This window comes from Cnephaeus nilssonii, assembly GCF_951640355.1.
Source record: "Cnephaeus nilssonii genome assembly, chromosome: 9".
Classification (NCBI taxonomy): Eukaryota; Metazoa; Chordata; class Mammalia; order Chiroptera; family Vespertilionidae; genus Cnephaeus; species Cnephaeus nilssonii.
The window spans coordinates 79724864-79742966 of NC_137080.1; the positions used below are offsets into that span (position 1 = coordinate 79724864).

At 40.9% G+C, this 18103-nt stretch overlaps 1 protein-coding gene across 1 annotated transcript in view; it reads left to right on the forward strand.

The window, feature by feature from the left end:
- Positions 1 to 11184, forward strand: part of OPN5 (opsin 5) — a gene marked incomplete at both ends in the record, with an annotated part of 33000 nt that extends 21816 nt beyond the window's left edge. The window contains 3 exons of the mRNA XM_079781627.1: positions 325 to 566; positions 4630 to 4687; positions 10948 to 11184. Coding sequence (XP_079637753.1) covers positions 325 to 566; positions 4630 to 4687; positions 10948 to 11184 — 537 coding nt within the window. The remainder of the gene's footprint in view (positions 1 to 324; positions 567 to 4629; positions 4688 to 10947) is intronic.
- Positions 11185 to 18103: the final 6919 nt, after the last annotated feature.

Below are 18103 nucleotides of genomic sequence, written 5' to 3' on the forward strand. Positions count from 1 at the left end.
TTGCAGGAACAGTGATGTCTTTTTTGCATGATTTCCTGCACCATGTAGGCACAGTGGGACAGTGTTCATAGGGTTAAACTTTGGGCCTTTGGGCACATTCAAATTCTGGAGTGAAGAATAAATGAAATGTGGTAAGTGGGATAAAGAATTGTAATAACTTCTCCTGGCCTAATATTTCAGATGTTCATATGAAATGATTCCTACAGACAGGAGAAATGGAAAGATGATAGACTTTATTGAGTATACATAAGCTACCTGCCTTTCCGCCACACCAGTATTCCCAGCAGGTGTCTTGATTTTGTTGTCTGTTGCTTCTCTCACCAGGTGGCCATGTTGATTTGTGCTGGCTTTCTGATTGCCTGGATTCCTTACGCAGTGGTCTCTGTGTGGTCAGCTTTTGGAAGGCCAGACTCCATCCCCATACAGCTCTCTGTGGTGCCAACCCTACTTGCAAAATCATCAGCAATGTACAACCCCATCATCTACCAGGTCATCGATTACAAACTTGCCTGTTGCCAAACTGGTGGTTTGAGAGCAACCAAGAAGAAATCTTTGGAAAACTTCAGGTAAAATTTCAGAAGCTGGAAATGAGTGATACTCTTTGGTTTCAGAATCCCCTGGGGTTCAAGCCACTCCAATGTGCTTTCTACTTAGGCTTAGTGCTTATCACTTAGGAGTAGAGTAGGAAGGGCTTTCTTTTCTTTTCTTTTTTAAAAATATATTTTATTGATTTTTACAGAGAGGAAGGGAGAGGGATAGAGAGTTAGAAACATGGATGAGAGAGAGACATCAATCAGCTGCCTCCTGCACCCCCCCCACTGGGGATGTGACACAACCAAGGTACATGCCCTTGACCAGAGTCAAACCTGGGACGCTTCAGTCCGCAGGCCGACCCTCCATCCACTGAGCCAAACCGGATAGGACAGGAGGGCTTTATTTTCTTCATCAAAATTCCTGAAATCAGATAATGATATATGTAGGAGATGATGACATGAGAGTGAAAAAAGTGATTCTGGTTTTTTTATATTTTACTTATTTTTCAATTAAAGTTTACAATCAATGTTAGTTTCAGATGCACAGCATAATGGCTAGAAAATCATGTACTTTACAGAGCAGTCTCCCCAAATGTTTCATGTACCCACATGGCCCCATTCATAATTATCACAGTATTATTGGCTATATTTCCTATGCTCTAATTTCCTATGCTCTGTTCTGTAACTACCAATGTGTACTGCCTAATCCCTTTACCTTTTTCTGTTTTTGATTGTAGAGCAACTAAGATATGAAGCTGTGTTCATTTGAACAACCATTCTGTATCACTCTTCCTTATCTAGGACCAAACCCATTTAACTCCAAGACTACGGTTCCACATGGCACTGATCCAAAATTAAGTTCTCATAACAGAAAAGATTCGCCTGTTTGGGACATTTCTATCACTAGCTAAGAGTATAAGATTTGGGCAGGCAAATATAGGAGAGAAGGGAGATGGCATTTTCACTTTGCCAGGTTCTTTATTTTATTTTCACCAGAGCCCCATGTTATCCCTTCGCTTATCTTTTTCAGATAAGGAAACTGAGGTTAAGTGAGCTGCCCAAGTTTACCTAGGCAGGAAGTAGCAGAACAGGGATTTTAATTCAGGTATATTGGGTTTCAAAATTCATTCTCATTGATCTGTGCTGATTCTGCTTCACAATGAACAAGTGAGTTTGGGGATCCAGGACCATTTTCCCTAAAGGCTCAGGGCAGGTGAAGAGTTGAGGATTATAGGTGGTCTTCTGTGTCCAGTCAAGGCCGATCTCAGCAGTAGAATGTGGAATAGGTACCTGAATTTATGATCTGAGGTGAGGGCTATTGAGAAGGTCCCAGGTTCTCTGAGCCCACTTTTTTCTTATTCACTTGAGGTCTAGTTATTTTTCAAAACTATTTTCTGCAAGTAAGTAGGAAACAGAAGTGGGGGTGGCGGTAGAACTATAAGAAGATGTGGGTTTTTAATCTTGTTCTTTCACTGTGCTTAAGTGACCGATCTTTTGACCTTTTGTTTCCTCACCATGTAGGTACAGGATCAAATGAAAAAGATAAAATGAAAATACAAATAAAAGGAAGTGTCATTTTTGCTATGGTACAGGGGAAGAAATGCACAATATGCAAGTAGAAGATCAGCATTTAAGATCGATTTTGCTATTTACAATAGGTCTAAAATTTTGGGGCAAATTAACAATTTAGAGCCCAGGATTGGAATGAGCTGATGGCCCTACTCATGTTCCTAAATTGTAAGAATTACACAAAAAGTGAATGTGAAAAGGGCTAAGTAACAACTGCTAACCCTTCTCCCCCCTCTCTCCCCACCCCCGCACACACACACACACACACACACACACACACACACACACACACACATTGTTGGTGTTTAATGCCTTCTCTGTTGAATTGAAAAAATTCAAATACTATACCAAAATGCATCTATTTTGGAAGTAATAACACTTTGCCCTTATCAACTATTGATATTCTACTATGAATAAGGTAGAGAGAATGCTTTTAATAGAGCAGTTATGAGAGAAAATAATGGGCCACTTCTTCTTCTGAAGGAGATGGGAATTTGACAGGAAGGGCTGAAGGCAAATTTCATCTACCTCATAATTTTGCCTCAGATTGACTCTGTGTTCTGCACATTCACTCACAAGTGTGAGCAGCACATACATATTCAACACTCAACAATGAAAAGACAGGAATTTATGTGGAAGAAAGTGGCTTAAGGCTACAAACCTTTAGAGAAATCAACCAGGAGAGAGACAGTTCAGTACACCTGCTCCCATTAGCCATTTATAGGAAATATGGCCATTGCTTTGCCAGAGGAGGACAAGGGCTGTTTCCTTACTCCAGAGCTTCAGCTTTCAGTGGAAACAGCAGGCAGTCATGCTGAAGCAAGGAGGAGCCCTTAGATTCTAGGGGTTGAAGCATCTTCAGGGGAGGTACGCTAAAGAGTATGACGAGTTGCAGATTTTAGAAGGATCTGCTTCAGACCAGAGCAGAAGGGTGAGAAGTGGCCACCAGAGGTTTTTTTATAACTTTCCAAAGGAAAAAACAAACAAAAAAACCTTGTTTGTCTTTGTTGTTATTAAGAAGCTAAGATGTTGTTATTAATTGTAATGTAAATATCTGTGTTTTCCGATGGTCTTAGGCTCTACAGCAGTGGTTCTCAACCTGTGGCTTGCGACCCAAAGGTTGAGAACCGCTAGCAGGGTCGCCTCAGACCACCGGAAAACACAGATATTTACATTACGATTCATAACAGTAGCAAAATTACAGTTATGAAGTAGCAACAAAAATAATTTTATGGTTGGGGGTCACCACAACATGAGGAACTGTATTAAAGGGTCGCGGCATTAGAAAGGTTGAGAACCACTGCTCTAGAGACATAGATTGATTTCAAAGAAAAGAGCTAATGTGTTGGATATGAGTTAACTCACCCCCGACCCAGGCCCCAAAATTAAGCTGATAAAGGGAAAAATATGTCCAAGACCCATTTTTGAAATGGTATTTATTCACCCTCTCCCCACCTCACCCACCCCCACACAGGGTGTCCAAGTACAGCTCCTGTACTTTGGAAAGTGTTTTTCTCCACCTTGTTGCATGTAAGAGACACGGGGGAAATTTTGAAAAATTACTGCAGCCGGATGTCACCTGCAGAGATTCGATTTTAACCAGTTTTGACTGGGGCTGAGCTTCAGTTGTTTGATTGTTTAACTCTCCCCGGTGATTCTCATTTACAGGCACTGTTGCTAGCCAGCGAACTCGAGCCTCAGAAAGGAAGGCATTAGTGCAGCTCATGGGATCATGGGCCTTTCACCCAAGGTCACTGATTGTCAGTGACAGATGACCCAGACAGCAGATGCTAAGCCAATCTTAGATGGAATAGAAAAGTTTTAAAGACACTGGGGGGTATATGGCGAAGAACAAAAACATTTTACATTCCTAGGATTTTAGTAAAGATAAAGAAGAACAGAGCCCTAAATTCCGCATTGTTATTGTAATCAGACTTCTCCTGACCACCTTAGTTTTAATGCTGTCTTCAAAAAGAATGCTATTTCAGTAGGTGAGTCATAGGGTGCAACTGAATGGTAGACAGGTATACAGTGATTTTTATTTCCCCCTAGAGGACAGCAAAATCACTAGAGCACAGGAAATGTGGCATGAACAAGTGGCATGTTTTTGAAAAGTTCTACCCAAGGGATTATTTTTACTTTGAGAATTCTAAATTGAATTATTACTTTTTATCTTTTTGAAAAATAAGTTTTTATTGATTTTAGAAGAGAGGAAGGGAGAGGGAGAGAGAGAGAGAAAAAGAGAATCACTGATGAGAAGCATAGATTGGCTGCCTCCTGCATACTGGGGATAGAGCCCTCAACCTGGGTATGTGCCCTGACCTGGAATAAAGCCCAAGATCTCAATGCACAGGTTGACGCTTAACCAACTGAGCTACATCAGCCAGGGTTCTTTTTATCTTTTTAATTCAACTCTTGTGCATATAATATTCATGATAGTCAATGTTGATATGATGTGCATATATATGTGTACATGTATATATGCAAATAAAATGCATACTAATTTGCATTGTTCTTCTCTATCTAGGCTGCACACTATAACCACCGTCAGGGAGGCTTCTACTGTGCTGGAAATCCATCAGGAGGTATGAAGATGGACACAGCATCACATGGACACCATTGTCACTTCTTTGCCTCTTCATTGCTGTTAATGTTTAATTGTGAACACACTTTTCTCTGTGTTATATTTTTATATTTTGTACACTTTCCCTCTTTCTCCTTAAGCCAGGATTTACTGGGAAATATTCCAATGGCCAAAAGGAATCTAGATTATAAGATGCTGCTTAAGTAATATTACTAGGAAGAGTCTCCTTAGAATTCTCTTTTTATTACTATTTTAAAACCTATTGTAATGCCAAACAGTGTTAAGTCTGAGATATGAAGAAAAATGTTTAAAAGTTTTATTTATTAGGGTATTATTTAATTCCATTACACCATCATTGTTATTTCTTAAGGCAGGCAGTTTCTGGGGTTCAGGGAAGCGGGTGATCACTGGGATCCTGTGCTGGACCGTGGCTTTCACTGGTAGATGTTTTGATTCTCACAGCCACTCTCTTCTCATGCAGACAGAGGTTCCAAGTCTAATGGCAGAGATTCTACAAAGTTGTCCTCTGGGGAAATCAATTTTGCCTTAATTCCCCCAAAGCTCTCTTGTATCTCAGAATTTGAGGACTGAAATAATTTGAGGAGTGATGATAATTTTACCAGTGTGGGTTTTTCTCATTAAATTCTACATGCTAATATAGTGGGTGTAATAGGCCATTAGCAACTATAATTATTCCAGAAACAAATTTAGAGAAAATAATGATATATGTGTTGTTTCATTGTTTGTTACCTTTATTCTTTCTTGTGTCTGTCTTTTGTTTTCAATAAATACCTTGTAAGGTTTATAGGTAATGAGCTAAAGATAAAATGAGAATTTCAAAGGCTGATAGATCCTTTTAAGAGTTAATGAAAGGGTAGGCATGTAAATACTAGGTACAAATTTGTCTTCAATTCACTATCTACTAGTATACTTGATCTTCTTTCCTAATCCAAGGAGTAGGGCCACCTATTTTAACTCAAGCCCTAGGCAGGTATTGTCCAGGCTCTTCTGCCCATCCACCTCCTCCTTCTGCTTGAATCTAAGCCCTGCTCACCAATTCTGATCCTACCTTTCTGATCATATCTGGTGAGATAAGTGAGAAAGGAAAGAGAGAGACACCTCTAGAGCCACTGATACTCTCTTCATTCTTTGCATTCAAGTATTTATAGAGAACTAGAGGCCTGGTGCACGAATTTGTGTACCCGTGGGGTCCCTCGGCCTGGCCTGCGGTATCGGGCTGAAACCAGTTCTCCTGCATTTCCTGAGGGGTCCTGGATTGCGAGAGGGCATAGGTCAAGCCAAGGACCCCACCAGTGCACGATCAGGGCCGGGGAGGGACCATGGGAGGGCTCCAGGGCATGTCCGGCCTGTCTCGCTCAGTCCCAATTGGCCGGACCCCAGCAGCAAGCTCACCTACTGGTTGGAGCGTCTTCCCCCTAGTGGTCAGTGCATGTCATAGCGACTGGTCGACTGGTTGACTGTTTGCCCCTGGTGGTCAGTGCACATCATAGTGACTGGTTGACCGGTCAACTGTCTGCCCCCTGGTGGTCAGTGCCCATCATAGCAAAGCAGATGCGGGGCCTTAACATATCATTAGCATATTATGCTTTGATTGGTTGAATGGCCAACTTGACCAACGGACACTTAGCATATTAAGCTTTTCTTATATAGGATGGGACCCTCCTCCAATGTTCAGCCCTGGTACATGGCACCGTCAATTTCTTTGTTGTTTTCATTTTCTCTAGAGTTGGGGTGGGGGTGAGGAATGAGCTGATGTGGAGCAGTAGTTTAAGATTAGTACTGAATAGATGTGTGTATAAAACAGGCATTATGATTACAGAAAGAGAAGGGACAATTCTGCCTGGGGCTTGGGACTGCTTACCAAGTCTGGAGAAAAGAGGCGGAATTGTCATGAGAATAGAGAGACAAGGGACTTTTAAGGAGAGTGTAAAGTACAGAGGTGTGAAAGCATGTGGGGCCACAGGTGGATGGGACACAGAAGCAGAGCACAGAGTCTCTGCCTATGTCTGCACCCAAACTCAGTGCCCTCGGTAAGGCTGTGAAATAGAAATAGTAACAACTGTTCATTCACAGAACTGTGAGGCTTAAATGGTATAAAAAACACCATGACTGAGGAAGCACCCCGTACTTATCAGCAATTGCTATAAATATTATTAAGGTGGGTGCTGGTGGTCAGAGGTGGGGCTGGAAATGGTAGTTAGGCAAGGCCAGACCAGACACAAGGGGCTTTGTTTGTGCTGTTATATGAATTTTACCTTGAACACAATGGAGAGACCCTGCGGGATTTTAGGCAGGAGAAGGAAGTGATGAGATTTATAATTTTGAGAAAGATCAGTCTTATAGCAGTGTGGAGGGTGGATGATCCTGAGTGGGGGTGGGGTTCAAGATTAGAGGTTGGGAGATCAGTTAGGTGGCTTCCTCAAGAAATTACAATTTATGGGAGGTTGAATTAAGGAATGGTAATAGAAATGGAGATGAGGATATAGGTTTACAGTATTTTCAGAAGTAGGAAGTTTTGGTCATTGATTACATGTGAGATGAAGGAGTCAAGGATAATAAGGGGCCTCAGCTTAGGAAATAGTGAGGATAAGGGTGTCCACAGAACGGAAAATGCAGGCAAGGGAGTGGGATGGGACAAACAATTCCTTACGTTTGAGATTTGTTGGACACAGAGTTTCCACAACACAGGTGAAGCTATTTAAAATAGGAGTTAAAAATAATCTAAAGTCATACCCTAGGATAGAAGGACTATAGAGTTTGGGAGTTAAGCAGGTAGGACAAGACTGTTAAGGGAGACTTTGCCATTTCAGCCAATTTGAAGTAAATTAAGTGAATGCATTTTTGTTTGTTTTGTTGTTTTGTTTTTGTTTTTGAGGAAGTGTTAATGGAAGTGAATGATGGAAGGAAGAAGAAGAGGGGACATTCAGAGTAATGTTGCTTTGTCTATAAGGTAGAATTTAACAGACATTGCATAGAAGTCCCTAAAGGTAGACCATATGCTGCGTTTTATTAGCTCTTTAACTAGAATGTGTTCTTTAACATACCTTTAAAAAGCATGCTTAAGAAAGGACTAGCATAGTTATGGGATGTTGAGTGGGGGGATGGAGTTAAATATTAGGAGTCTTGGGGGGAAAATCCAAAAATTAATTTCTGTTTCCAATTTGAAAATCATGATTTAAAAAGTGATCTTCCATGCTCTGGTTTCTTTTATTTATTTATTTTGTAATATTCTGGGAGCTGGGAGGTACCAGAATTGTTAACAGAATTGATAGGGAAGGAGGGAGCTGGTTCTTTGGGTAGATGGAAGAAAAAAATGATTGGTCCTTGAGGGTGGCTTTTCATACACCAGGCTGTCCTTATCCAGGGGCTTCCAATGATTTCAGAAAGTTCTGTGTAGTCCCCAAACACTTCTACAAATTCAATTTAAGTTTAATTTAGTTTAAAAGAAGGTATATTATCTTGGTGTGCTGGTGGGTTTCTGTGTGACATAGGCTTTAAAACTTTGAACAGACACTATGTTCTCCTTTAGGGTCTCATAAAAGGCCCAGTGCCTGGCATGGGAAGGGTATGATTCAGGAAGTACTTAGAAGCAGGCGATAAAATATTAAATAGAGAATGTAAAATCCTAGATCTTTGATTTATTCTATATTTTAAATTCACTTGCTTCTACTGACCTCCGTTTAAATATGACCTGTCTCATTAATGAAAGAATGAATATATAAATTTGTGAAATGGGAATTAAGGATAGAAATGCCCTATTCATTTGAAAGGTTGGATTTCAAAGTCATAATAAAATCTAAATATATTTTTATTTTTCCAAGTAAAGTGAAGCAATCTATAATAATAAAAGTGTAATATGCAAATCAACCAAACAGCAGAATGACCATCAGGATGACCTTCCAGATGACCTTTTAGACAAAAGGGGGCTGTGAAGGCCAAGGCAGCCAGGGCTGTGAGGGCCTACCCTTGCACAAATTTCATGCATCGGGCCTCTAGTAGGGATATATTAAATAGTAAAACATAGTTATTTGAGTCTTAGAAATGCGTTTGTCTCAGGATTTAAGCATCATACTTATTTGATCTAAAATGGTAACTAATTTTTTTGTCTCATTTATTTTTCCCTGGAAAAACACATTGACAACTTTAATGAGCTTTAGAAATATGAACCCCAAAGCCACCAATGGGAATGCTTCTCAATTAAGTTAGGGCAAATGAGGGAGGAAGGATGAGGAGAGGGAGAGAGGAAGAGAATGGGAGTAAGCTGACAAATACTGAAGGGATCACTGATGCCTGTGTAACAAAATGTCTTAAAGACTACAGAAATGTCCCGGATGTTTTATACAGAGTGAAGATGTATGTGTGTCATTATAGAAAAAAAGGTTAGTGAAAGTAGTATCAGTTTTGATTTAATAACTAATTTTGTAGAGAGAGAGGCAGGCCTTTTGCCCAGAAGACCAAAGAGTTGACCATTCTGCACTCCTCTTGTGAAAAGGGGGCAGATAAGAATCAATGTAAGAGCTATAGATGATGTGGTGAGAAAATACATTGGAGGACATCCCTAATCTCAAACCATTAGCTTCCACCACATAATAAAACCACTGGTCACCACTGTGTCCTTGAATGATTTTTTAAAGATTATATAATTTCAACATATATCTTTATTAGGTTATGAAACTTTCTGGAGTATATTCTGAAAATAATTTTATCCAATAGATTTAAATCAAAATTTTAAGTACTTTTTTCAGTTCTTTGAATGTGCTTTTCTTAACACCAGATGAATGAGATACTATAGAAATCATGTGTAGGGATCAGTTTGATTATAGACTACTAGTGACCCGGTACACAGATTCATGCACATTCAAAGGAAATTAATCAGAAGGTGGCCATCGGGGTGGGACTGGGCAAGATGGGCTGGACACACCCTGGAGCCAACCTTCCGCGGTCCCTCCCTGGCGTCTGCGGAGTGAGCGGGGTCCCTTGGCCTGGCCTGCGGGGATTGGGCCGAAACCAGCTCTCCAACATCCCCCGAGGGGTCCTGGAGTGCGAGAGGGCACTCTGCAAAGTTGCTGTCATACAGGGTGTGGAACACAAACACAAGTGTGCAGTAAACCAGATTTGGGGACAACAGTGCCCCAGCAACAACATAACCCATGGCCAGAGGTGGAATCGCACAGCCCCATGAGGAATCGGGCTCCTTCCTCTCTGGTTTTGGGGTGTGTCACCTGAGAACCGTTGCTGTCAAGTGACTGCAGCTCGGTAGCTCCTGCATTGAGTGTCTGCCCCCTGGTGGTCAGTGCTCCTCATAGTGACCAGTTGGACAGTCGGACACTTAGCATATTAGCCTTTTATATATGTAAATATGTATATATACAGTTTATACATATACTTCATATATATAAAACTCTCATATATATGACAGCCTCTAAAATAGATAGACATGTTATATACATTACATGAAACATATTTGAGAGCAAAAATCAATCCAGACTGTATTTTGTTATACATACATATATATGCATTATTATTGGTTTTGGTTTATTTTGGTTAAAACAGTCAAATATATATAGGCAAATATTGCATACACTCATTCAGTTTTGAATTCAGGAAACTTTTATTAAGTGTATGTAGCATTCCCTATTATTGGGAGATACAAAAGGAAGGGAGGATGTGCTCTCAGTTTTTTAAGAATTTGGGGTTTTGGGCAAAGTCTTGACCTTTATCTATAGTGTACTAGTAAATGGTTTTAATGGTAGTAATTTTTATTTTTATTTATTAATTTTTTTATTGATTTCAGAGAGGAAGGGAGAGAGAGAGAAACCAGTGATGAGAGAGAATCATAGATCAGCTGCCTCCTGCATGCCCCATACTGGGGATCGAGCCCACAACCCAGGCATGTGCCCTGACCTGGAATCAAACTGTGACCTCCTGGTTCGTAAGTTGACTTTCAACCACTGAGCCACACTGGATGGGCAATGGAGTAATTTTTAGATGGGGCTCTTTAGACACCAATAAGTTTACTTTGATGGTATACTTTGAGAAACTGCAAAATGTCAGGACAGATCTTGGGAACTGATTTGCATATTTGTCATGTGCTGGGATGAGGAAAGAAATATGGGGCTTCCACCAAATCCTCCAGAGCAGAATTCATTCAGGGGCAATGCTTAGTTTGAGCAAAAGAAAAGTTTACGAGTCCATATTCTTTTCCAGGATACAACACGTTTGGCTGGCTACGTGATTTAGGCCAGCGTGCATTACACATTTTCTCCCAAACCAAGACAAGGACATCAGAGAGGCAGTGCAGTACGGAAGAACAGATTAGTTGCTGAGTTAGCCAGACCTGATGTCCAACTCAGGCTCTGCCATTTACCAGCGATGCTGGTGTGGATCAAGTACTTGATCACTCAGTCCTCAGTTATCCTGGCTGTGAAACAGCAACAGCCTTACCTCATTAAGGTTTGGTGTGAGCAATTTGAGTGAAATTTATAAGTTTCATAGGACGGTCTGCGCTCGTTGAAAGTATAGCATCAAAGAAAGTATACCATACAGCTATCATTATCGTCTTATTCGAAGAACCATAGGATTATTCCAAATGGGTTCTGTGAACTCTTTCCTAAAGGTGGTAGGAGAGTGGCCTGGCCACTGTAGACCTGGGAGATGTCCCAACTGTTTAAGAAGTTGACAAGCATGACACCCAGCTCCTGTGGGAGTGGCCACTGGTGACTCTGCCACAGGGAGTTGCCAGTGTCAGGGACTGCCACCTCGGGAAAGGCTTGCCCTTTTGAGCCACAGCTGGGAACAGCTGGAAATGCATGAGGCCAAGAGAGTAGAGGTTTGCTGTATGCCAATGGGAGTTTTCCTGGGAATAGAAGGGAGCCAGAGTACCTTGTCTATTTAGCTCTCATTGAAGGGTCACGATCATCAGCCTTTTGTAGACACTTTGCTGAGAATCCTATAATTTCCCACCATCGATCTCTGTAGGGAAAAAGGCAGAATCATAAATTATCTTTGGGGTTCAAGATAGTTACAGAAATTCTCCAATAGTTACCTGGCCCTATGGTTCCTAGACAGAGAGTATATTTAAAGCAGAGAAGATTCCATTTTGAAGGCTTGTCTAGGATTTTTAACCTGCTACTGTCTATGTATGGTGCTGTATACATTGTGGCCCAAATCCTTGTTGCCCAGAGTGTAGTCTTTAGACCTCGAGCCTGGCTATTTCTTCGAAGCTGGTTGGGTACACAGAACTTGGGCTTCAACCCTGACCTACTGAATCAGAATCTGCAGTTTACAAGGTGATTGGCATGTCCATTAAAGTTGATTAAGTCAATGGATGTTAAAACTAACGTGGTTACGAGTGTTTCCTTAATTGGGTGTGGTAACAAGCAGAACTTGTCTGAGTAATAGTGACCCAGCCAATGGCCTGCTGGCATAAGAGCAGGAAATTGGTCACTTGAAAGTATCCCTGGGTATATATGGGTAAAATACACATATTTTATGAACAAACTTGGAGGTTCCTATATGCAATGACTATAGTGTCTCATTTCTCTGGCATGGTTAAGGAAATCAGGTTCAAAGTCACTGAGAAAAGTGCTTCAAAATATGAGTTTTCTCTGAGAAGAACACTCTCTAAGCTGTGCCTCCTTTTTATATCCACAAAAACTCAGGACAACAGTACAATATGATACCAGGTGTCTCAGGGGGAGAGCTCTGGTAAGACTGGCTCCTATGGTAGTCTGGGGGCAAGGACCCATCCTTCTCCCCAAGAAACCAGAGGAGGGGAGGGAAGACTGTTGGGTAAAGCAGCATATTCCTCACACACAGCAGTATTGGTGGGGACTGACCGCTCAGAGCTAACTTGCTCAGAAAGGAGGAGATTTTTCCTTGATACTAAAAGTTACACTCTTGTAAGTATTTCCCATTTTGAAAGAGTCTTTCACTCGTAACACCCACCCTCCTCACATAACACACAGACCCAAATGAACAAAATCTAATTTTGTGACAGGAACAAAAAAAAAAGCATCTGATCCGTTTTGAAAAATGAGCCAATTTGGCAGCAACATGTGGGATTTCTCCAAACCGCCTAGGATTGAAGCTACAAATTTTGACATTTCATCCATGTCGAAGCAAAGCCACGTGTGAGCCCAGACTTATAAAAAGCTTTAAAGCATGGGAAGTGAGGAATAACAGCCTGAAGGCTGCGAGTCGGTCTCAGCACTCCCAGGCAGTGGGGAAACTGGCACTCTTCTCTAAATATAGGGCCCAGCCTGAACACTGTACAAACACTTCCAAGCTAGTGTTTTGCAGTCACTTGCTGCTGGTGGAAACTGGCAAGAGATTCATCCAAAAGAGACCCTAATTCTGTAGTTGAGCCTGAATGTGGGGCATGGAGGAGGTTTAGGTTAGGGTAGAGATGAAACCAGACACTCTCCAAAGATGATACCTCTCCAAAGAAGGGGAAGATGTCTCAAGGTGAGAGAATTCCCCCACCAATTTCTTTTGAGACTTTTCCTGTTATCGTTAGCTGAGACAGCTGGACAGATACCCATGAGGAGTCTGCAATGGAAGGTGTGAGCTGGGAGTATGACAGCCTGGAAATCAGCATTCAGGTCAGCCTGGGAGTCAGGAGACCGTTAAGTGCTGTAAGAAGCAACCAACTCAAAGTAGTTTGTTGCAAGAGTCAAAACCTGGGGAGTGTATTCTTTAGACCTAAATCCTGGGTATTTCTTTGGAGCTGTTAGGTACACAGAACTTGGGCCTCAACCCTGACCTACTGAATCAGAATCTGCAATTTTACAAGGTGATTCGCATGTCCATCAAATTTGGCCTAGTCAGTGGTTATGTTAAGATTGATGTGGTTATGAAATCGGATGTGGTAACAATTAGTACCCCAGCCAACGGGCAGCTGGTATAAGAGCAGGGAGCTGGGGTCGAGTGGGTAAGGCAGAACTGAGGGGGAGATTGGAGCTACACTGAGAGAGTGAAAGAGCAAGAGAATTTCCTGTCTCATGCTGAGTTGAAGCAGCCACTTCTGGTCCAGGCCCTGCAGGTAGACACAGCTGTTTGGAGGATCTAATACACTGAGGGGACTATGTGAGCAGAGGAGATAATGACTTCTTTTGGGGAAACTCTACAAAATATATCTGCTTGCAAAAGTGGGTATAAAAAGGAGGACATTCATTTAGAAATGTATTTATTTATAGTTAGCTCCTGGAAAAAATACCAGAGGTAGTTAAATCATTCTACTAACAATTTAGCATCACAAGCACCATGGCTAGAACACATAGCTGTTGCCTCATCTCTTGGTCACCATTAATTTCCTAGTTCGTGGTATAAATGCCATGACTAGCTAATCAGATATACCTGAATAAATCAGGATCACATTGGAGCTTACAAGTTATATAATATATATAATATATATAATATATATAATATATATAATATATATAATATATATAATATATATAATATATATAATATATATAATATATATAATATATATAATATAAGTTCCAATGTGATCCTGGAGGGAAGAAATGGAGTGATTTATTCCATATTCAGCAGTTCAGTGGCTTGGTTTCATTTGATGCCATATTAATTTAATTTAGCATGATTATTAATTAACATAATTTATCATGTAAATGAAGAGTGGTGGGAAATCACTTGAGATCATGAGTCTCAGACTCTAGCCCATTTTGTATTGATTCCAATTAATACAAATAGGTGAGATGTATTCTTATTAAAGGGGGAGCTACATGATTGAAAGGTTGTATGAAGGGTCAAAACTTGAATCACATACCAGATAGTAAATTTCTCCAAGGAAAGTAATAACAGCTGCAATAATATTAAGTTTAACCTCTGCAAACATTGTTCTAGTGCAGAGGCCAGCAAACTCCAGTCCTCAGGTCAAATCAGACCCACTGCCTGTTTTTGTAAATAAAGTTTTGTTGGGACACAACCACACTCATTGGTTTACATATTGTCTATGGCTGCTTCACCAACCTGCTCAAATTCACACAGCTTGTCAGTGGAAGAGCTGGGTTTCCATCTCTTTCTGGTTGCCTTCAAAGCCTGTGCCTCTGACTACTGTAGGGGTTGACAGATATTTATTCTGTGTTTAGATTTTCTCCTGCTTGCTTTAGCATCCTGCTCTAGGTTTCTCATAGTAATTCTACTCCCTTGCCTGATTTACAAGTGGAATGTGAAATAAGAAATAATTTCTAGTCCATTTTTGTTATACGGGGACAAGTCGTATGGGCATGTGTTGAGGTGATACAGGTGAGAGCAAATTCAAGTAAACATTTAACAAGTGCTTCCTATAGAGGAGGCTACACAAAAAATAAGGCCTGCTACTTATATGAAAAGAGATTATGGTTTGGTGGAAAACGAGATGAGTAAGCAGATGATTTCAATACATCGTAAGGAGTGCTATGATAGAGGTGGCACAGGGAGCTGTAAGAGCATATAAAGCCTCTCCTAAACCAGATTTGTACGTGAAGGAGATGGGACCCCGGACATTCCTGGAAGAGGAAATTCCTGTGAGGAGTTGGATGGAAGGAATTGCTGGGAGGCTCTCTAAAACCTGACAGGGCTATGTGAGGAAGGGCACACCATATGTGGAAGAGCATAGTGTGTTGTGAAGTATCTGAGAACTATTGGGAACAGATGACCTCCACCAGGTAGGAGAAAGTTAGACTGTGCCGATGAATAGGGAGCAGATCCAAGAAGGCCTTACAGGTTAGTCTTAGGAGGTTGCATTTCATTCTAGGTACTATGTAGGCGTAAAGACAAAGACATGGGTTGGGAGAGTGTTGCAGATATGACAGACAAGAAAGGAGTTCTGAACTAGAATAGTGCCCATTAGAATATCCAGGAAGGAATGGGATGAGATACATCTGGAAAGTTCAAATTTGCAGAACGAATTACATCTGGAAAAAGGGAGAAAGGAATTCCCAGAGAAACTGTATAATGTCCATCCAAATTCCTAATCCCTGTCCTTCTGGCATAGGTATGTGTGGTATGATTAGGATCTAAATGTAGTTTTGGAATCTTTCCATTTATAGGAAGTTTGCTTCTTCCTGAAGCTCATTTTTTTCTTCTTTACAATGTGAATAACAAACTTATGGGTTGAGAAGAGTGCCTCTAAAGTGCTCAGGTAGTGTCTGGCCATACTGGAAAGGTAGCTTACAAATGTTAGTTCTCTGACCTCACCTCCCACTCCCATCCTATTAGGAGAAAACTAATTAGCAAAGAATATCAAAATAATGATGCACCCTAGTATTAAAGTCAATTATGTTAGGTAAATATCCCATCTACACTAATAAAAGAGAAATATGCAAATTGGCCGTATCTCCATGACACCCACCAGCCAATCAGGGGTGGGTATCCAAATTAACCCAACAAAATGGTGGGTTAATTTGCATACACAGGCACGGAGCTAAGACTGAAGGCTCAGCCTGAGTGAAGACTGAAGACTGAAAACTAAGACTGAAGACTGAAGGCTCCACTGTGGCCAGAGCCAAGCCTGAAGGCTGAAGGCTTGGCTCTGCTATGGCCCGGGTCCTGGGTGCCAGGGGAAAACGGTTGCTGGCAGCCAGGGGAAGGAAGACCTATTTCACGAATCTTCGTGCAACGGGCCTCTAGTTCTAGTAAAATGGTGGAGTTACCAACTATAGTGTTAGAAACCTGGGCTTTCAACATCCTCCAATGCATCCCTCAGTCTAATGAGTAAGGGACTCACTTATTACAGAACTTGGGCTTGTGAAAGCTGGTCTGGACATAGTGCTGGCTAAAGGAGGTCAGACTGCATCTCAATCTTGGGTAACTGCACCCTATATCTGTAACTTGACTTGTTCTTTTATAGATGAAATGCTGGGCAGAGGTGAGTGTGAATTGGTGAAAATATATTTTTCTATAACTGACAAAGCAACACAAAAGATTCTTCTACTAATAGGAAGGGTCATCTGATTAGGAGGCAGGGTTTGTTCCTGATGCCTTTACTACAGTATCTGAGCACCTCTCTGGGGTTTCAGGCCAACTCCAATTTCAGTGAGGATAATGTGGGCTTTCTATGCCCAGAAGGTGCCCACTCATTACAGTTCATGTGTAGGTGCTTGCCCCGTCCCAGGTTCAGGTTCCCAGAAGTGGGTCCCATGTAGTCAGAAACTGCCCAATTCTTGCAATTGAATTACTTCCTCCTCTTTTTTTCTTGCTTAAGGATCTTGGGAACACCCCTATTAGAAGTCTGAGGGGAACAAGAAGTTGAAGCGGGGCAACCTGAATCAATATTTTATAAAAAGAAGACTGGAAACCCATTATTACTATAATTCAGTAGAATAAATTTCCTTCCTTTTTTCTTACTTGGACTATACAATAGAAACAAATAAGAAGTGTTACTTTAATTTCAAGGCTAACTCTTAGGTGAAGAAGGTCATTATGCATGGCCAGAGAGAGAGAGTGGAAACAAGAAATTTAGAGGATGAAAACAAAGTTAAGCACCTTATAAATTTTGAGTGGATTGTAAACACACAAGAGATTAATAAAATCAGTCCACTAGGAGACTATGAAATGTTCTCCTTAGGAAATGACTAATGCATGAACACAAATCTTGGTGACAGGTGGGTTAGCTATATGTGAACTTTCTAAAGGTTAAGTGAACAATAACGGGATTTTGTTACTGCTCCAGAGTGAGTTTGAATCATTAAATACGTGATGCAAATATGCAAGTACCTTTAATTGGGCATAATTAAAAGTAAGGTGGTATGCTTAAAATAATGACATTTAAAACAAGAGAGCAGTTAGGAAGAAGTTGCCTATGCAGCCAGAAAGTAATATTTGTTTGGTGATATTTCATTGTTATCAGTAAAGATAAATCTCTTAATATAATAAATCGGGTCCTCTGCCAAGAGAAACAGGTTCTAGGCCAACTGCAAGTCCCTTGCACTCCCTGGCCGCTGGAAACCTTAGCATTCTTGCTGAAAGGAAAGATGTGCATGTGTGTTCAAGTCCAGCCTATTACTTATTGCAGCAGCTCCATTGAATGTTTGACGTGTTCAGTTCTCTGTTACCCAGAGGCTGATTCTGGTTTTCTTCCTGCCCAACCATTGATTGGTTTAGACTGTAGTAGCATATCTGACAGGCATATATAAAAAAAAGAAGCCAGCCGGGTTCTCATTGACGCTGTCACTACAGGTGACCTCTTCAGGTGTGTGAAGAACTTCATGTCCAAGTTAGTGAGAGAAGCAGTTAATTTGCCTTTGCTTGAGTGGGTCTGTGAACCTTAGGAGATTAACCATTCCTCTTAGACTTTGTGTGCATGTGTACGTTTTCTGGTTTGCTTAATATATTTTCAAAAATGTTTATAGAATTTTTCAAACATATACAAAGGAGAAAGAACAGTATA